Source organism: Peromyscus leucopus, chromosome 19, assembly GCF_004664715.2.
Source record: "Peromyscus leucopus breed LL Stock chromosome 19, UCI_PerLeu_2.1, whole genome shotgun sequence".
In the NCBI taxonomy this organism is placed as follows: Eukaryota; Metazoa; Chordata; class Mammalia; order Rodentia; family Cricetidae; genus Peromyscus; species Peromyscus leucopus.
The window spans coordinates 61797652-61819227 of NC_051079.1; the positions used below are offsets into that span (position 1 = coordinate 61797652).

The window sequence follows — 21576 nt, forward strand, 5'->3', positions numbered from 1 at the left end:
GCTGGTTTCCAGACAGCCCTCCTTTCTGCTTGCCTATCACAACATCTCATTATCTTCTGTTTCTCCCTTCCCTTTCCAGTCTCATGATCTGCACTTATACACATATCTCATTTCAATCTAGGTTCCACATATGAGATCATTTGTTGTTCTGACTCTGGCTTATGTGCTTACTCTGAGCTCCGGCTTCATCCACGGGATGTTCCTAAAGGCAGTATATTTTGAAGATACACATGCTTTATCCAAACAAAGTTTTATTTCTGTAGGGAACAAGACCAGGAAATGCAGAAGCTAAAAATGTTACATATGAAATTTCAAGACTATCCTCTACACCCTATGTCCTGCCAGTCAGTCCCAAGCCTGCAAAAGCCTCAGGTTAGGACATATCGGGTGAGTCCTCCCCCTCGAACCTCTGACAGTCTCTGGCAATGCCGCAGGATGTTCAAGATCACATACAACCTCTTGTCAGCTTTCAAAGCCGTGAATTCCTTTATGTCAGCTTCCACGATGAAGTAACGACCTGAAAAGAGAAACACCAGGTTCTAACTTTCATGAGCCCAATTCTCACAGAAGTTTTTATGGCATCACCTTGTGAATGGCTGAGTCCTTCTTACTGTCCCTATCCAAATACGAAACACAGTGGGATGTGGTATTCCTGCTAAAGTAATGTTCCATTGACCGAGGCTACACGACATCACTGCTGCACTTCCTCAGGGTAGCTCTGCTGTCATGAGCAGTGTTGGTATGCCGCCTTGACAGCTCACTTCTCCAGAGACATTCTGTGGAAATGGTAAACAGAGAGGGACCCACAGCAGCTCCTAACTAGAAGACCTTGGATGAGCTGAGAGCTCTTTATCCAGTCTGCAAAATGGGACAAGGGTGCTTTGAGGACAAGAGTGGCCGAGCACACAGTGAAGTGTTAGCACAACTGCAGATAATTAGCTCTCCACATGCATCATTTCCTAGGGTGCGTGGTTTGCTAGCCTCCGAACAGCTGACAGGTCCATATAGATTACATCACGTTACCTTTTGTATCCTTTGTTTCTTCATTAATAAACCTTTGGTAGAGATTTCTCTTCGCAGAATTCATAGATGCTTTTGGATGATGCATAATCTTGTATTTACTAACTACTGCCTTATTAATTTCTTTAATAACATCATTAATTTGACAATATGTTAAGCGGGATTTCATGTACCTGTTTTTTAAAAAAAAAGTATAGAGTTATTCTTTTTTACATTTTATTTTTTATATTTTATAATCTTTTTATATTTTATTATATATTTAAATATTTACTTCTACTTTTTAAATAATAAAATAAAATAAGGTAAAAACAAAAACTTAGCACATTGGAATTAGATAAACAGAAGGAAAAGAGCCCAAGAGAAGGCACAAGAATCAAAGACCTACTCGTTCACACACTCAGGAATCCCATAAAAACACTAAACTGGATAATATATACACAGAGGACCTGGTGCAAGCCCATGCAGGCCCTGTGCATGCTGCCTCAGTCTGTGAGTTCAAATGTGCTTTGATCATGTTGATTTACAGGGCCTCGATTCCTTGGTGTCCTCCATCCCCTCTGACTCTCACACTCTTTCTACCTCCTCTTCTGTAGGGCTCCCTGAGCCCTGAGGAGAGGGATTTGATTGAGACAACCTGTTGAGGGCTGAGTGTTCCAATGTGTGTATTCTTTAAAATAATCACACAAACTTTTCCTTTGAGATTATAATGTAATTACATCTCTCCCTTCCCTTGGTGATAGAATTCCTGCACATAGTGAATGTATCTAAAATGCTGGACTTTCTGCAAGAAAAGTGGCAGGCACCAAACCACAAAGTGACACAGTACAATCTCAGTGCTTATGAGGAGAGATGGGTGGATCTCTATGAGTTCAAGGCCAGCCTGGTCTATATACGAGTTCCAGATCAGCCAGGGCTACATAGTGAGACTCTGTCACAAACACTTTCTGGCCTTTTTACTTCAACATCGCATGTTACAATTCATGCAATCAAGTGTCATGACTTAAACAATTATGTATGTTGGTTAGTAGTGTTGATCATTAGAATTTATGCTCAGTACTTACGCAGGAACACCATTGAATTCATCAGTAGTTATAAAGTGCATTTCCTTAATAACTTTCTGTTCTTTGGGAGGCTTCTTTGCCAGTACAGGTTCCTCAGCTTCAACTGGTTCTTTAGGATCCGGATCTGACTGGTTAACCCTACAGAGTAGAGATGAATATATATATACAGGTAATTGTTAGAATTAAGCAGCATACCAGGTATTTTTTTTTCAAGCTAGGGGAGGGGGGACTATAAATGAGTGACATATCCTAGTTTAATTATTTTATAGTCAACTTTTTCTTTCTAGCCCTACCCCTTGGTTATGAAGATCTAAATTGTGAGAGAAATTTTGAAAATTTAAGTTACTAAATCTTTAGAGTATGACTATTTTCATTTATATACCCCAAACATGTCATGCACAGAATATACACTACATGCCTTCACCAGTAATTCCTATTTGCTTCTCAAAGTCAACATGTGTAGAGCTGAACTCAACTCCAAATAGCTCTCTTCTTCATTCCCTAGTTCTGAACCTGGAAACATCAGCCATGTCCATCTGTCCCAGCGCATTCTGTTAGTTGTTACTGTTAGTCGCGATCTATTGCAGACTCACTCTGGCAAACAGAGTCTAGAAACGGGTTGTGGCTTTGAGGTTAACTGCCAAGATGGAAGAGACATCTGCACCCACAATGGCTGAAATGTTCCAAGAAAGACACCAGATCAGAAATCTGTAGACCCAACACAGAAACAAGCGAAGGAATTCCCCAGAAAGACAACAACAGGCAGCCAGACCCAGAGTGTAGCAAACATGACTGGTTGCTGTGGGCTGTCAATAAAATCTGAGATACTATCTTGGCTGTGAAGTTGAGTTACGGTAGGAATTACAATACAATGAACAGCGATGTTGCCATCCTTTCGTGAATACTAACATGGCCTCCATCACTAAACTGGCTGACTCTCCCCGTACCTGATTCTTAACTTTGTCTTCCTGATCATGTGCTAAGAATGTGATAACTGATAACCCACTCCTACATGCCCAGCTCACTGTATCCACTGAAAATATCTTCAACCTATTCAAAACCGCTTTGACCTGACCTGGATAATGGAAGCTGGGCTACAGCAGTTCTGTTCTGCTGGCCACATTCCTCAGATATCCAATGTCCAGCCCACTCTATATTCCTGAATAATAACCATGAGGCGCTTTTCCCCAAATATCCATGTGTGACTTTCCCTGGCAGTCTTCTCTTCTTGTAGGGAAATCCTAAGCATTCTCAAGACCAGAATAGCCATTACCTGTACAGTGAAGGAATCATCTGTATCAGAAGTGTTTTACGGTACTGGTAATATGTTCTAAGTTTAGCTCATACATATACGGATACTGACTATTCTTTGATTTTTTACATACACTACTAAAAATAATCACTCTTCTATACATATGATACACTTCAAAAATTAAGTCAGCCATGGAATGTTTGTACCTACTGAAAGCATCTCTTAGAAACACAATTTTGATGTCAGGATTGGAGAGATTGGGGGCGGGGAGGGGGGGGGACGACGACACAGAAACTCATATTATAAAGACAAAAAAATGATAGATCTTACTCAGAGCCAGGCAATGGGAACAAGGAAGAAGAAAAAACACAAAACCTGAGAGACATATTGGGCAGCTGGTAGCTAAGAAAGAACAAGAAATGGTGAAGACAGGGACGGTCTTGCCTAGGCAAAAAAAGCAAGAGGTGAATCCATGGCTAACAAAGGAATCACTGAGTTCAGCCTTGGACCTGCGAAGTTGGAGAGAAAACAGCTCCTCCCAGATTTCCAGCAGGTCCCAAGAACACCATAACTAGACGTCAAAACAAGAACTGCACATTTCAGAGCATTGACAACTGGAGTCAGGTAAGCACACAAGAACTATCGTTTATGGAGCGAGCGGGACAGGAGCAGCCACATCTGAGGAATGGACAGAAGCAGCCACATCTGAGGAATGGAGGGCAGCAGCCAAGGAAACGCAGTACAGCATGGACTCAGCACCTGGAAACAAAGTGGGCGAGCGAGCGAGGAACACAGACACAGAGCTGAAGAAGAACTCGACTCCTTGCAACCTTCAACCCATCGTTTTCATAAAAGTAGGGGCAATGGTAGCTGAAGGCCAGCATGAGGGCCTCTGGGAGAATGGCAAGTGGAAAGCTGATGGCTTCTCCAATTGTTTTTCAGGGTTCACTGAGCTTAGCTTACCCTAAAGGCAGAGGGTTCCCTGGCTTCCCAAGGGTCGATGGAGACACCACACAGAGTTAAAATCTTGCTGATGTCCAGAGAACTTCACTGTCAATCTGGCCAGGAGGCATGAGACTGATATATAGTGGAAGGAGACAATGATGCTACTAAACACCCTATTCTCACAGCAAAGAATGTTCTGGCCAAAGCTTGAAAGTCTAAGAACAGGAGAAAGAGTGTACAGGGGAGCCTTGCCTGAGGAAGGGGCCATTTTCCTCAGAGGTGCAGAATGAGGAAACTGGAGGAGACAGGCGAAGTATGGTTCTATTGCAAGAGACAAGAAACTGAATGAACACTGACAAAAAAAATACAAGCATAGGACGGAAAATGACTGAGGTATTTGTTTCCACAAATAACTCCAGAAGCAAGACTCAGAAATATACTTACAAGCTCTGGGTCGCTGTCACTTGAGGCAAATAGGAAGGAATGTGTTCTTTGAGATGCTCCACATCTTTAAAATCGTCTTCCAGAGATGCACAGAGCTCCTAAGTGTCAAAAATGCTTGTGAGCAGGACTTCCTCCTCTGCACGGGGGATGTGTGTACACAGTCAGGATAGACTGTAAGTGCCGAGAACACAGAATGTACAGGGAAAGCACCAAAGGCGAGCTCAAATGAACAACAAAATAATACGGAGAACCTAAGGCTGGGGTGTAGCTCCGTGGTGGAACACTTGCCTACCAAGTCCAAGGCCCTGGGTTTGATCATCAACACGCACAAAAAGTGGGGGGCAGGACTTCTAGAGCTGTTTCTAGATGATACTTTCCTCTATTGGATTTTCTTTTTCTTTTTCAGAGAATAAGCACGATAATCAATCACTTTATAATCATGAGATTCGGTTGAAGTTTAAGTCTTTCCCAGACACTTTAACCTTGGGAAGCAACTAAGAAACAGATGAAATATTGATGAGTTTTTCAATCTAGCAAATTGCTCTTATTGAGTTAGCAGTGTTCCCAGTGCGGCCTATGAAAGAGCACCAGAGCCATCAAGGTCAATCCAGGGAGGCAGTCATATGTTTCTGGTTTTAAGTTTAGGGGTTTTGTTTGGTTGAGTGTTTCGGCGTGTATGTGTGTGGTGTTCATACAATATGTGAGTGTGTGTATATGTGTGTGCGTGCGCATATATATATTATATATATGTATAGTGTATTATTTATATATATATATATAGCGTGGGGGGTGGGGGAGTGTGTGTGTACAGTGTGTGTCTATCTATACTTTTGGAGTCTTGACACCTGCTGTCAATCATAATGTGAATAGACTTCATGTCTCGGATGAACAGTCTGGGCTCTCATGTAAGTCTGCATGTTCCTGGACAGGTGGAAACTGATAGACCAATACTGTTTTCCATTTTGAATCTATGACATCTTTCTTTTCAAGAACTCAATTATGCTCACGACCATGTTTAACTTTTGACTAGGGATTAGATTAAGCCTAAGTATGCCCATGTCTAGAGCTGAAAAGTCTTCTCAGACCATGAAGAGTGCAGGCTGATGGGGAGCTTGGAGGTGAGGCTACCTTTTCAACCTCACTGAACATGGCACAGTTATGTTTTCCTCATTAGGAGAGTACACGACACTCTTATTAGCTGACGTTAATCAGAAGTTTTATTTAGAACAAAAAGCGCACGTGAGTGAAGTTCAAGCTTTTCTCTAATGAGTCGTCCTGATGTTTTATAGAAATGAAGAAACAGAAAGCAGCTGAGAAACAGCTGTCCATTATTCTTTAAATGAGGATCCTGAGCCCTGGAGAGGTGAAATGGCTTTCCCAGCGTGGCAGAGCGGACCAGGGGCGACCAAGGGCAGGCCCTTCATCCACTCAAGGCAGGTGTTCTCACTCAGCATTCCCCCAGGACACCATTTGTTTATATTAAACCTGCCTACAAAAATTCCTTAGAAACCAGTAGCATAAAGAAACAGCTGGCATTCTGACCTCCTTTCTACTGAGAACAAAAATATTATAGACTAATTTACAAAGCCAAGAACATCACAAACATAAAGGATCCTTAGAAATGACCTGGTGATTAGGGAGTCTGTGTTTACTGCCTTCTGTTTAAAAGTTAGGGAAGCACTACCTTAAGTGATTTGTTGGTTTGTTCTTGATACAGAATTTCCAATTCAAACTTATTTAGGAGTTCATTTACTGTAATGATCTCATCTCCTATTTTACTTAAGGTGGTCTTCAAGGCAGGTGCTTGGCCTGTTATAAAGAAAGAGAAAATGGAAAACAAAGTATGCATCAAACTAAAACATACAAGTCCCATGTAAACTTGGACCAACAGCTATGCCGTAGAAAACCACTGGGGTGGGAAAGGACGAGTTCTTCGCTCTGAGAGTTCTTCGCTCTGAGACCTGTCTCCATAGTTAACTTTAAACTTCATCTGTCCTGTTTGTTATTAATGTATGACAGGGTCTTGCTATGCAGTAGCCCAGGCTGACCTCAAACTTAAATCCTGCCCCCTCAGCTTCTCCAGTGCAGGGCTATAGGTGTATGCCACCAGGCCTGGCCTAACTTTCATTTCAAAGTAGTAAGGAAGAGAAGGAGGAGACAGACAAATACAAAGTGCTTCCTGCTGCTTTGATTTCTGGCAAATCTTCTCAATGTAACAAAACATCTGGAAATGATAGACACCTGTATATAAGCATCCATGAGGAAGAGGTCATTCTTCCTGGGCTGACATGAGGTGGGACACACAGACACCAAGTGGAGTGTATGAGCAGAAGTGAGAACAATCCAATTTCATGTGAAAAAATGCCAGAGAGGAGGTTTTCGGTCTCAATGACCGCCTACCCTTGACTTTCACTGTGGCAAAGAGCCAATGACTTAGAGCCCTCAAACCACAGGATGCTAGAAATGAAAAATCTCAAGTGAGGCTGTTACCATACTTCAGAGGACACATTGTTAAAGTGTAACCTGAAAAACTTCAAGTGCTAGGGAGATAAAGTCATGTTTAGACTGCTCTTCAAGTGCATTTGTATACAGGGGTGGGGCTGAAGACAGGGGAGGTCTCTTTGGGAGTTTGTAATGTAAGCTTGGAATTCATATTTACACCATCCCCATTACTCAAAAACTTAACTAGCGACAGAACCAACAACACAAATACAGACTGGGTACCTGGAAGAAACAAAGACAAGACAGGGTGTATATAGTTCTTGTACCACCTAGCACCTCTCTAGACTCAGAGTGGAGAGGGACCGGATAACCTGGAGTTCCTTCTTCCCTACAAACAGAAGTGATTGAGAACAAGCAAGACGCCTCAGCGGGTCAAGGACGTTCCTGCCGAGCCTAACTAACAACCTGGTTTTGATCACAGTGGAAGCAGAAAAGCCACTCCTGCAAACACACACACCAAGGAAATAAAACAAAATGGTGTTTTAAGAGTAACTTTAAAAGTTTTAAGGCCAGTCGGGTGGGGTGCACACTCCTTTAATCCCAGCACTCAGGAGGCAGAGGCAGGAGGATCTCTGTGAATTTCGAGCCCAGCCTGGCCTACAGAGTTCCAGGACTACAGAGAGACCCTATCTCAAAAAAAAAGAATTTTTATATATGCTTCAAACAACCAAACAATGAAATACAAATAAGTGAAGAACATTTTGACCATATTTATGGACTGTGTAGAGACAAAGGAAATAGCTAGAAGCTCTTGGCCTGAAGTCAGATAGCAGTACCTGTTACGGGGGTTGCTGCAAAGGTTCCTACATGGGAGGACAAGGATGACTTAAGGTGCTCTGGGAATTAGCAAACCCCGTGTTCAATGCCACCAACGACATCTCCGTGAGGATCATGTGGTACTCCAGCTGTGCAACGCTGACGCTACCTGACAATTCATTACGACTAAATGAACTGCTAAGTTAATTCCAGGGCTCTGTTTTTGTGTTTTTGAGACAGGGCCTCATCACATAGCCCTGGCTGCTCTGGAATTCACTACATAGACTGGGCTGGCCTTGAACTCAGAGATCTGCCTGCCTCTGCCTTCCAAGTGCTGGGTTTAGCCACCTGGCTCTGATAAGTTAATGTTAAAAGGGTACTGATGTTTGTACTAAGAATAATTTCAGGAAGGTGAGTTAACCAGCTGGATACAATATCTTTTCTGAACACTGGTATCTCAAAAAAAAAAAAAAAAAAATTAGTCATCTAGACTTTAGAATCTTCTTTACTGATCTATAATAATACAATCACCTTAGCAAGTTCATACTTGATGTTTGGTATCTGGTGGGAGAAATCACCAGACTTTATTCAACAGGTTGTGGAAACAAAGTATTATTCTCAACTACAGAATGACATCTGTCTAGTAGATCTCACTACTCCAGCCAGACTTTGGTGGGGTTGTTTGAATCCAACTTTATAGATGCCCCCAAATTATGTTTATCCAACTATAATCTAGAACTCTTTATAAAGAGATCCTAAAGAAAGCTAATCATTAAAATCCAATTTCTTTCTTGCATTTTTGTTTTGTTTAAAACAGTGTTTCACTATGTAGTCCTGTCCTGGAGCTCATTAAGTGGACCATGCTGGCTCAAACTCACAGAGATTCACTTGCACCTGCCTCTGCCTCCCGACTGTTAGGATCAAAAGTGTGTGCTGCTATGTGTGACCAGATTTTTTTTTTTCAATAAAAATGGTATATGGGTGGAAAGATAATGCAGGAGAAGTTTAAACTGAGTACCATCATCCCATCTGAGTGCTCAAGAGCTGGATGACTCGGGCAAGCCTCTTTGATCTTGGTCTCCTTGAGTATAAAATGAGAGGACTTGCTATGTTGAGTTCACAGACATTTTTGTTAACTTGCTATAGCATGTGAACCATGAACCACAAAATAAACCGGTTCCTTTATCAGGAGTTCTCAAATAAGGACTGAAAATACCAAATTTCGAGGAGGGATATTTAACAGAATTTCATATTTCAAAGAAAATTAAAACTTTAAACTGCCAATCCACCTCACAAACTATAGCAAAATCAACACAATCTTTCCAGAAGACAGAATTCTGTCTCTTAAGAAAGCTTTGAACTCTCTGGGACAAAGTCAGGAAACTCGCTTTTTAAAATATCTTAGACTTGATAAAGCTTCTCTGTTTCTTTGACCTTCATGCCTTAACAACTTCATTTTCAATGAGCTATTTCACCCTGATACATAGGGATAAGCTTCCTCCACAAGATGAAAACTGGTTATGGGATACTTCACCCTTAGTAGATCTTTTTTCATTTGAAGTTTTATTTGTTTATTTGGTTGGCTGTTTTTGGTTTTGTTTGTTTGCTTTTTCTCTTTCGGAGTAGTAAATCCTTTAGCTCTAGAACCATGGATGTTACATCCCCTTCAAATCTTATTATTGGCTCTCTGGCTAAGAATAATGTAAGTAAATAAGGTTAAATATTCACCCATTACTTAACATCGCCTCTGCATTATTTAAACCAGTGACACCAGAGTGTTTTGAGAAATCACCATTGAAAATCTAAAATGACCTTACTAAGAGAAATTCATGGCAGAACAATAATCAAGATGCACTGTGTGCACCCCAAAGCAGTGAGTCAGTTTTGCTTACCAAGACTTCTTATCGACAGAATTTCTTGATATTGCCAATCTTCTCATTAACATAAGAGCATAACTGTTCTAGATCTGAGGCCATCCTTCAAGCGTCTGAATAAAACACATAGAAACGCTTTAAAAAGAAAGTTATGTAAAGCCAAATTTCTGTTCACTTTCAAAATCTAAACATAGTAAACAACATGCTTTGAAAGGAAAAAAAAAAAAAACACAATTCGAGGGCATTTCCCCCCTCTCTCAATTCTACAAAATTCAGTGTCTAACAAACACCACGGCAACATGTCTTGGAGGCTTCTGCCGGATATCCAGACACCTTAAACCAGAGCTACCATCTTCCTCTGGCCTGGGTAGGAGTCGAGGCCTCACATTTTGGGTGTAAGATGGGGCGAAAGGTCCATGGCGAAACATCCTCGCAGGGGTGAGTGAAGAGATGCCGATCTGAGCAGGCGTGTCCAATCTTTTGACACTGCGCCACGCCATCGTCAAGTTCATGCCGGAGAACCGCGCAATGCAGTTACCGAGTACAAAATCTGCCCAGATCCAGGATGGCCGTGCCGGGCTGGACAGCGAAGTCTGAAAAGGGGGGAAGCCGACCCTCCGCGTCGCCCGGTAACCCCACCTGCTAAGCGATGACTCCAGCGGCTTCCGGGCCTGGGACCTCGCGGAGTCTGGGAGCAAAGATCCTCCGCTGCGGCTGGGGCGTGAGTGAAGCTTCCAAACGCTGATCCGGGAAAGCTGATCTGCTTCCAGAACTAAAATTCAAACTGTGTGCAAGACCTGGCGCCGCACAAGCGCGCAAGCGCACAAGCGCGTTCCCCCAACTGCGCAGACTCTGTTAGCGAATCTGTTTCCGCTCAACTCCGCAGCGTCTGGGCGGGGCCTGAAGGCGGTGCCCGGAGGCGGGGCCTGGAGGGCCTGAAGGCGGGGCCTGAAGAAGGGGCCCGGAGGCGGGGCCCGGAGGGCCTGAAGGCAGCCTGGAGGCGGGGCCTGAAGGCAGCCTGGAGGCGGGGCCTGAAGGCAGCCTGGAGGCGGGGCCTGAAGGCAGCCTGGAGGCGGGGCCTGAAGGCAGCCTGGAGGCGGGGCCTGAAGGCGGGGCCCGGAGGCGGCGCTGGGGCAGGATTGGCTGGCTTCCAGCGTGGAAAGGCCGCTTTTTTGAGCCCTGGGGTTCACAGGTGAATTCACTGATCAGCCCTTTGGGGCCACAGCCCAGCCAGCTGCCCAGAGCTTGATATTAAAACAGTGGTTCTCGGAATCTGCTGCAGAGTTCATCAGGGGCAGCTTTTACAAACACCAGTGACTGTGCCGAAATTCTGAGCTCAGGCACTCAGGGCGTGTTTTTAAAATACTCCCATATGATTCCACACAGCAGCCAGGTTGGTGAGTTTAAAGAGTCTGCCGTTATGGGGATTAAATACTCCATAAAGGGAAATACAAGCACCATATTAAAAACTGCGAACATCTGTGATAGGAAAGTGAAAAGGGAATACTGCGGAGGCAAGGATGGAAGTGGGGATGGGGAGAGAGTGACAAGGTTCAATGGAAACCAAGTAAGTATATATGAAATGACATAAGGAAATGTGCTACTTCACCTTCTAAAAGTTTAATCTCCCCTGCTGAGAAAAGGGGGAAAGCGTCCCAGGGCCGGGATACTAGCTCCACAGCCATCAAACGCCCAAGTTCCTGCCATGCTTGCAAGACAACCACTTGTCTGTCATCAAGCCTGTCCCAGGCAATGGAAAGGGCGAGATGAGGACGAGCAACATCACTGTGGTGTGGATGAAAAATGTCCCCCATGTTCTCGCGTGTTTAAACACTTAAACGACTGCAGCTGGGTCAACTGCTGGCGGCACTGTTTGGGGAAGTATGGAACCCATCTTTAGCATCACTAGAGGAAGTGGGTGACTCGGGGCAGGCATTGAGGTTTTATGATTTCGGCTTTCTGGTCTGTGGAGGTGTGAGGAGTCCCAGCCACTCACTCCTGCTATTCCTTTCTCCTTTGAGTGGCTTCTGTTGGGTATTATTCTTGTTACGGTAACCAGAAAAGGATGGAAAACAACCATCCAATAAATGGTGGTGGAGGGGTGGGTGGCAGGGGATGGTGTGGTGGGACAGCAGTGTGGGGAGGAGCCTATTAGCGCATGTGCTCTTGCTCTCTCTCCCTCCCTTCTTTCTCTCCTTCCAAGCTATCACCAAGGAAGCAGCCTCTGCCACCCTGATGCCCTGTGACTACCGAAGTCTTGGAAACTGAGCCCAAATATCTTCTCTGATTTATGTTGTTTTTGATACTTTTTTTGTATCCCGATAAAGCCTCTCCACCGACGCAGCAATCCAAATCAGACCAAATTAGAAAAAGGCCCGTTTTAATGGGTAAAGTGCTCCCGGGTGATTACCTGGCCCCTCAGAGGAGAGAGAGACAGGGATGAGAGATCAGAAGGACCACGTGTCTGTTTTCTGGGATGCAGCTTATATACCCTGTGGGAGTGGTCTTGAGCCTCTCTCAGGGAGGAGCTGTGTTTGGTGGGCTCTGGGGCGGGTCTAGGGAAAGAGATGGGGGAGGGGAGTTGAGGTGGATCTTGCACCAGAACATTCCAGACTCTTTGGGTATAGGGATGCCAGGGTGCCAGGGGTTGAGGTGGAGCTCCCACCCAAACAGTTTCCTCTGATCTTTAGTCACAGGGACAAAAATGGAGAGAAAGGAACCCAGAAAATGTGAAGAAATAATGGCAGAAAACTTCTCAAAACTTGTGTGGTGGTTTGAAAGAAAATGGCCCCAAAAGGAGTGGCACTATTAGGAGGTGTGGCCTTGTTGGAGTAGGTGTGGTCTTGTTGAAGGAAGTGTGTCCCTGTGGAAGTGGGCTTTAAGGTCGCATATATGCTCAAGCCGTTCTCGGTGAGTCAGACCACTTCCTGTTGCCCGCCGGTTAAGATGTAGGAAACTCAGCTACTTTTCCAGCACCCTGTCTGCCTGCATGCTACCTTGCTTCCCACCGTGATGACAATAGGCTAAACCTCTGAACTGAAAGTGAACCATCACAAATGTTTTTCCTTTATAAGAGTTGCCCTAGTCATGGTGCCACTTCACAGCAATAAAAAATCCTAACAAGACAACTTGTAAGACCCAAGAGGCCTGTGTTAGTCAGGGTTCTCTACAGGAACAGAGTTGATACAGTGAATCTTGTCTGGCCTGGGCTTTTGAAGTCTCAAATGTAGCCCACCCCCAGTGACACACTTACTCCAACAAGGCCACACCTCCTAATCCTTCTCAAATAGTATCACTTCCCTATGACTAAGCATTCAAATACATGAGCCTGGCTAGGGGTCATTCTCATCCAAACTACCACATTCCAATCGCTGGCCTATAGTCAGACTTTCCTTTAGGCCACTAGCTCACAAATAACGACACAGAGACATATTATCAATTATGAATGCTCGGCCTATAGTTTAGGCTTGTTCCTCACTAGCTCTTAAAACTTAAATGAACCCATTTATATTAATTTATCACGTGGTGTTGTGCCCAGATTGCGAACCCCAGAGAGACCACCGAAGATGAGTATGCTGGAATGCAAAAGTAAGGTTTTAATTCGGGATATCCAAGAGCAATACAAGCCTAGGCAGGGACTTCATCCAACACATCCAACGCAGTGGAGGCTGGAGGAAGTGCCCAGCCTGAATTGTGCACCGCTTTTAAAGGCAAAACCCTCAAAATTACAATAGCAGAAGATTTCCATACATGTACATCTCTGATTGGCTCATGTCTGAGAACTTCTTGGAAACCATGGCTTAATCTTACATCTAAAGGGGGTGGATGCCTGTCACTGTTCCTCACTGGCTGCCCTTGGTTGGGGACATTTCTGTGGTCAAGCAATCACCATGGAGACTAGGGTTGGGACACTCTGTGGTCGAACAGTTACCCTGGAAACCAGGATTGGAACATTCTGTGGTTAAACAGTCATTACCTAATGAATACCTTGTGAAAAGAATACCTTGTGACTCTGTACTTTTTCTAATTCCTGGAATCTGGGTTGACTGGTTCCAGTAACTCAAGGCCTATAACTAAAATGGAGAAAGCTTAGGCCTTATTTTTAAGATTAAGGCATTTTGGTCTCATTTTGGTCTCACAGTGGCTTTACCTTTCTTCCATCTTTTTATTTTTTTATTTTGGTGCCTTTCTTGCAACTCGCTTTGTAGACCAGGCTGGCCTTGAACTCACACAGAGATCTGCCTGGCTCTGCCTCCCGAGCACGGGGATTAAAGGCATGTGCCACCACTGCCCGGCTCCTTTTTTCCATCTTGCGCCTCCTATTTCCTCTTCTTTCTCCTGGTGTCTCCCATGTGCCTAGATTCCTCCTCCCCTTCCTTCCTCTCCCTGGAAATTCCACCTACACCTTCTGCTTAGCTATTGGTTGTTCAGTTTTTTATTACACCAATCACAGCAATACACCTTCACACAGAGTACAAATGTCCCACAACACTGGCCTCCATAGGCTTGTGGCCATATCTTAATGCAAATGCATTTAGTCCAACTTCAAAAGTCCCCATAGTCTATAACAGCCTTGACACTGTTTAAAAAGTCCAAAGTTCAAAGCGTCTGAGACACATGAACAATCTCTTAACTGTAACCCCCCCATGTGAAATAAAAAATAAAAAACAGGTCATATACTTCTAACATACAATGTCATAGAATATGGATCACCATTCCAAAAGGAAGGAAGAGGTGCATGTGAGGAAATACTAGACCAAAGCAATCCCTAAAATCACCAGAGCAAGTGACAATTTATACATCTGACGGGGCTGGAGAGATGACTCAGAGGTTAAGAGCACCGACTGTTCTTCCAGAGGTCCTGAGTTCAATTCCCAGCAACCACATGGTGGCTCACAACCATCTGTAATGAGATTTGATGCCCTCTTTTGTATACATAATAAATAAATCCATCTTTAAAAAAAATTTATACATCTAATGTCAAAGCACTCTTCAAATCTCCAACTCCTTTCAGCTTTGTTGACTACAACATACTTCTCTCTCTTGGGCTGGTTCAACACCTGCTCTGCAGCTTTTCCTTGGTAGGTATTCCGTGACTTAGGCATCTCCAACACTGTGGGGTCTCCCACACAACCCAGGCTTCACCTTCACAGCTTTGCACAATGGGCCTCCCTGCAGGGAACCCCTGACACACATCTGGCCTCAGCAGCTTGCCTTAGTCACAGAGGGGGATTCCACAACCCCTTTCTTGTATCCTTGACTCTACAGGCAGAAACATGTGGACCAAGCTTCCAAGTTTTTGTTTGCTGGGGCTAGAATTTGGCCCCCTCATTCAAATGCACTTTCCTCAGCTTTCTGCTTTCTATGGTTTCCTTCACTGCTTAAATTTTTCTTTAACTTTCTTCATAAGTTGGAAGCTTAGCTGGGTAGGGCATGGCTGTGAGATCACCAGTACCTTTATTCCATTTAGCATCAGGTTTTTCTTTAATTTTTGGATCTCCTAGAGCACTGGACTTAGCTCCATTATACTTCCTGGTGCTCCTTTTCTCCTCGAACTGGACATTTTTTATTTCTCTTTGTCCCTCTTGCTCCTTTTCATTATAGTACTGCATAAGAGTGATTGCTAATAACCATGCGACAGAGTCAATACTAGACTGTCTTGAAATCTCCTCTGTCAATACCATTAATCCAAAATTCTTCAGTTTTGCCTCAGGCAAAATTTTTTTTTTTTTGACAAGGACAAAAAGCAGCCCCATTCTTTGCCAAAATATCACAAGAATGGTCTCTAGGCCATTTGCTAATATTCTCCCTCTCTGAAACTTTGTGAGCCAGGCCATCATAATCTAAATCGCTTGCAGCATCACTCTCTTCCATGCTCGGACTAGGATGGCTCAGTAAACCCAGCTTAAAGGGTTCAACTTATTTCCTAATTCAAAGTTCCAAAGTCTACAATCTGCCAACAAGCAGCATGGTCAGGCCTGCTCCCTGGCATCAACTTCTGGCTTTGTGACTATTCTATTGCTGTGAATAGAAATCATGACCAAGGGGGCTGGGGAGATAGCTCAGTGGTTAGGAGCACTGGCTGCTCTTCCAGAGGCCCTGGATTCAATTCCCAGCACCCACATCGAAGCTCACAACTGTCTATAGTTCTACTTCCAGGAGATCCAACACCCTCACACAGACATGCAGGCAGGCAAACACACCAATGCATATAAAATAAAAGATATCATGACCAAGACGTGGTGATATTTTGTTTGTGATCTAACAAATAACGCTTGCCTGAAGATCAGAATGTGGAGCTAAGTAAGCCACTAGTTAGTCATAGAGGCCAGGTGGTGGTAGCACATACCTTTAATCCCAGCACTCTGAAGACAGAAGCATATGTAATGCTGTGCGTTCAAGGCCACCCTGGGCTACACAAGATTGATCTAGTCTAAAACAGAAGGAGAGCCAGGCAGTGGTGGCACAAACGTTTCATCCCAGCACTTGGGATCTCATGCCTTTAATCCCAGCACTAGGGAGGTTGAGACAGGAATTAATATGGCTGGATGGAGAGAGAGAAATATAAGACTGGAGGAGACAGGAACTCAGTCTTTTTGACTAAGCTGGTGACGTGAGAAGTGGCTGTGGTTTGTTCCTTTGTCTCTCTGATCTTTCAGCATTTACCCCGATATCTGGCCCTGGGTTTTTATTAAGACCAATTAGGATTTGTGCTACACCAAGGCATCTTGTGAGAGAAGGCATTTAATTAGGGGCTTGCTTATAGTTTCAGATGTTTAGTTCACTATCATCATGAAAGAGAGCATGGTGGCACACAATCCTGGCATGGGCTTTTGAAACCTCAAAAACCACCGACAGTGACACACTTCCTCCAACAAGGCCACACCTCCAAATCCTTCTCAAATAGTACCACTCCTTTATGACTAAGCATTTAAATATATGACCCTGTGGGGACTATTCTTATACAAACTACCATGAATCCATATATACATATTAAAAGGAGATTTATTAGACTAGCTTACAGATGTGATCTAGCTATTCCAACAATGGCTGTCTACCAATGGAAAGTCTAAGAATCCAGTAGGTGTTCAGTCCATGAGGCTGGGTGTCTCAGCTGGTCTTCGGTATATGCTGGAATCCAAAAGAAGTAGTCTCTGATGCCAGTGGAAACCCCATCGAAAGATAATCAAGCAAAATAAATAAATAAAAAGCTTTCTTCTTGCATGTCCTTTAAATAGCCAGCAACCAGAAAGTGTGGCCCAGATTAAAGGTGGGTCTTCCCATGTCAGATGATTTAATTAAGAAAAATCCTCTACAGGTGTACCCAGTTTGGGTTTTAGTTGGTTCCAGACATAGTTAAGTTGACAACCAAGAATAGCCACCACAAACCTAATGGACTAAGTTATACAAAGTCAGAGATATCTATACCAAAACCCAATTAAACCATTTTACATTTATTAATTTTTAAGTATGTTTCTGTGCCTGTGTGTGTTTCTGTGTGGGGTATGTGCATGAGACTCCAGGTGCCTGGGAAGACCAGCAGAGGATGTCAGTGCCTGTCTTAGTCGGTGCTCTATTGCTGTGAAAAGATACCATGACCACAACAGGGAGTGTTAGAATTCCTGGTCACTCCCCCAGCTGCATGACCGCACATGCACAGATCAGTAGCCAAGTAAGGGGCCTTACACCTTACATCATCCGTGCACAGCATGGTCACGCCATCTGAGCATGCGTGGCAGAGCTCTGTAAGCCGACATGCACATGTGCAGTGAAATCCTTAAAAAGCCGGTCACAGACTCCTCCCCTCTCTTCTGCTCTCTCCTACCCTCCCCATGTGTCTTTCACAGGCCTGGTCACCCTCTTCTGCTCTGCTTTCTCCTAGCAAAACTCTGATACTGGGTTTTGTCATGCCTCATGACCTTTCTTGCACAGTAACAAGTGCTGTATTTAAAACCAACATTGGTGCCTAACTTGTGCTGTTAATTTGTGCTGGTCCACAGATTACCTACTCTCAGGGACGCCCAGATGGAAGTCTTGGATCCCATTTGTTATTTTAATTTTTTATTTATTTTTTCTCTCAGCTGCAGTCATGGGACATAAAGGCTTCCTTCTCTTGCTCCCACCCCTCATCTGACAAATGCCTTAAATATCCCTACTTTATGTAAATATAACTGCGAAACGGCTGCTTGAACCCTGATATTTCACAGGAATTATCTAACTTCTGCCAGCAAATGGGCAAATGAAAAGAGATCCCTGGTCCCCACACTTTTACCTAAGCTCTGAATCCTCCCTTTCTGAGTCTTTCTCTCCTGCCCACATGCATTCCTGAACCTGAGGAATCTCTGACTCCAAAGAATCTCCACTTATCTGACCTCCGCTCTGCTCTACTGTATTGGGAGGGCTGCTCCTGCCCAAATCTGGCTCCCACTTTCACTCTTACTGTCATCTATTCTCAGCTGCCCTGAGAAGCATGGACAGGTCTGGAAGCAGGCTAGGATGCATGCAAATGAGTTTACAATCAGGATCCACATTGGGATCATAATAATCTGGATGGCTCTTTAGCCAGAGATCAGTTTTCAGCATGCCTCTTGGTGGGTCTTTGTAAAGCTGTCCTCATACCAGCAAACTATATATATATATATGAATTCAAGACAAAATAAAATCCGTCTCATGTTTCCCAGAGCTTCCTGACATCAGGACTAACTTAAGCATCTGGAGAGAGGGCCCCTAACCCCACAGGCAGAAGTTTCAGCTGTGGCATTTAAGGTACCATGGGAGAGATGAGAAAGCCCATGAACAGAATTGCCAAATGCTGGCACATGCTGTCTAAGCAGCTGCATAAGGGCTTCCAGGTCCCTGTTTTAAATGTGTGGTAGAGATGGCCACATGGGCTAGTACGTGTCCTGCCCCTCAGACCATCAATTGAGCCTTGTTCAAAGTGCCACCTAGAGAGATGACTGGTCAGCTGACTGTCCTCATGCACCTCGTGGCATGGAGACATCAAACAAAGACCTCCAGCAGACCTCCTAGGCATGGCTGTGGGTTCACATGGAAACCAGGATGCAGTATGGGGTGATTCACTTCCTTCCTGTTAGACACTGAGCCACTTACTCAGTCCTGAGTGAGTTTTGGGGTCCCATCTCTCCTCGTTTACCTATTGTCGGGATAGGGGGACAGCCTTACCCACCTCATCAGACCCACCACTTAATTGTACTTTCAGGAGTACCTAATGGAAAGAGATTTTCCAGCTAAGGTAGGAGCTTTTGTTTCATTTGCTCCTCCATGTGCCTCACTCCAGATCTGTCAGCAGTGCTGCTCCTCCTCATGCACAGTGACACAGATAGGGCCCTGCTCTCTCAAGTTCCAGAGGATATCAGGATCCACTGCCTTGTCACCAATTCCAGAAGAATGAGGTCTCACCCCACAAGCTTTCTCTTCCTGGTTCCCTCTTCTAATTAACTACTCAGCTAATTGTTACAGGATCACCATAGAGCTGGAGTCCAAGGACCATCAAGTATATACCCAGGTGGTAAGGAACAGTAACAGTCCAAAGGTATTTACACCCTCAGACCCACAAGTGTCTGGGCTCTGCAAAAACAGACTTTAATATAATAATCTATTACTGTTAAATGCTCTCAGCAATTGATTACCTGTGTCTCCTGGATGCTAAACTAATAAAGGAAACAGGTGCCTTAAAATAATCTGTCTCTGATAAGGCTTATCTTGGGTGAAAATCAAAAGCATATTCTAAATATCCCCCCTGTTTTTCTCTCTCCTCCTCTCCCTCTCCCTCCCCCTCCCCCCCAACACTAACCAATACAGCAGAGTACTAAAACATTACAATAATATAGTCACCAGCTCAAGATTTTAAATTTCCCATGGCTGCTTCTGAATATGTTTAAATTTTTTCTAAGCTCCAGAGAATCCACCTGGATGGGTCAGCGAGCTCTGGAAACAGCTTGAATCCACCTGCACAGCACCTTGTCAGATGATTCCCAAAGTAGCAGATGACCCCAGAACAGCTGCTACCCCAAAAGCCTTCTTCCCTACCAAGAGTCAACTGACACCCAGCAAGTCAGCTGGAAGCAGTTTTTTGGGAGAAACAACACCCCTATTCCTGTTCACCTACCTTTTTTATAATAAGCAAAACGTTTGGAGTGTTAGATTCCTGGTCACTCCCCCAGCTGCATGACCACACATGCACAGTTCAATAGCCAAGTAAGGGACCTTACATCTTATGTCATCTGTGCACAGCATGGTCACGCAATCTGAGCATGTGTGGCGTAGCTCCTTAAGTCTACATGTGCCTGTGCAGGGAAATCCTTAAAAAGCTGGTCACAGACTCCTCCCCTCTCTTCTGCTCTCTCCTCTCTCCCCCCCTCTCTCCTTGTATGTATCTTTCACAGGCCTGGTCACTCTCTTCTGCGCCCCCTCCCAACACATACACAATAAATCTCTGATCCTGGGTTTTGTCATGCCTCATGACCTTTCTCACACAGTAACAAACCCCACGTTTAAAACCAGCAGGAAACATGGCAACACACAGGCAGACATGGTAGCTGAGAATTCTATATCTAGATCTGCAAGTAGCAGGAAGACAGAGACTGGGCTTGGAATGGGCTTTTTGAAACCTTAAAGCCCACCCCTAGTGACATGCTTCTTCCAACAAGGCCACGCTTCCTAATACTGATAGTGCCACTCCCTGGTGACCAAGTGTTCAAATATATGAACCTATGGAAGCCATTCTCATTCAAACCACCACAGACCCCATGGAGCTGAATTTGCAGGTTGTTGTAGGGAGTGCGGTGAATTTGCCGAACAAGACCACTCCTTGGGTAGAAAAAAAGTTTGTTGGGGAACACACTGCTGGGCTATCTCACGAGAGTGGAGAAGAGCAGCCCAGCAGGGGAAAGCAGTGGGTTTTATATGGTCTCTAAATGCTTGGTGCATCTCCCACCTCTTAGGAGATTTTTTTTCCCTGTCTTGGGTAGATCAGAGTCCATGTGCAGAGCCTGCTGGGAGATCATCTCTGCCTGACCCAATCAAACCAGGTTATTGTTATTTCCAGATCACAGGGACCCCCAAAAGACCACCACGGAGACTGAATCCCATATGTAAAAGCAAAGAGCCTTTATTTCAAGCTCTGAGCTTGGTCTCTCTGTCTGTTCAATATAGCGGTGTGAGCAGGGAGCCCTGAGCCTAGGTGGGGTAGGGTTTTTATCATAGCAGAGGTTAGGATGAGGGGATTTCTAGGGTTCAGGACCCTGATTGACTGAACATTTATCTAGTGGTATCTGTAAAACAGAAACAGGTGGGTATTAGACTCAGGGACATCTGGCCATCTTATCTAACCCTATCTAATGGTTGGAATGTTTGGGATGCCAGGTACTTCCCCTTAGATGTAGGTCCCCTCTGGGTGGGGTCAGCTTATGGCATTTCCTGGGTCCAGGTGTTGCCTGCCAGTAAGCCTGTCACAGAAACTGTGTCTGAGCCCCTAAGCCTGTCATGGCAGCTGTGTGGTCAAGCTGTTTGGGGCCTCCCACAGTTACAGGTAGTAGATATCCTTTTGCCTGTAGCAGATGGCCCTTTAGGGAGGAATGAGGAAACGTCAGTTATCTGATAGACAAGATCCCTGAGACACAGGGTGTCCTGGAATGTTTTATGACAACTTGACACAAGGTAGAGTCATCTGAAAGCAGGGAACCTCAATTGTGAAAATGCC

General features: G+C 44.4%; 1 protein-coding gene across 1 annotated transcript in view; it reads right to left on the minus strand.

The window, feature by feature from the left end:
- Positions 1–231: 231 nt before the first annotated feature.
- Ska1 (spindle and kinetochore associated complex subunit 1) overlaps positions 232–21576 on the minus strand; it is a 35109-nt gene continuing 13764 nt past the window's right edge. Inside the window, 7 exon segments of the mRNA XM_028864743.2 lie at positions 232–517; positions 1024–1193; positions 2082–2219; positions 4723–4820; positions 6407–6531; positions 9873–9893; positions 9896–9967. Coding sequence (XP_028720576.1) covers positions 369–517; positions 1024–1193; positions 2082–2219; positions 4723–4820; positions 6407–6531; positions 9873–9893; positions 9896–9956 — 762 coding nt within the window. The 5' untranslated portion in view covers positions 9957–9967 and the 3' untranslated portion in view covers positions 232–368.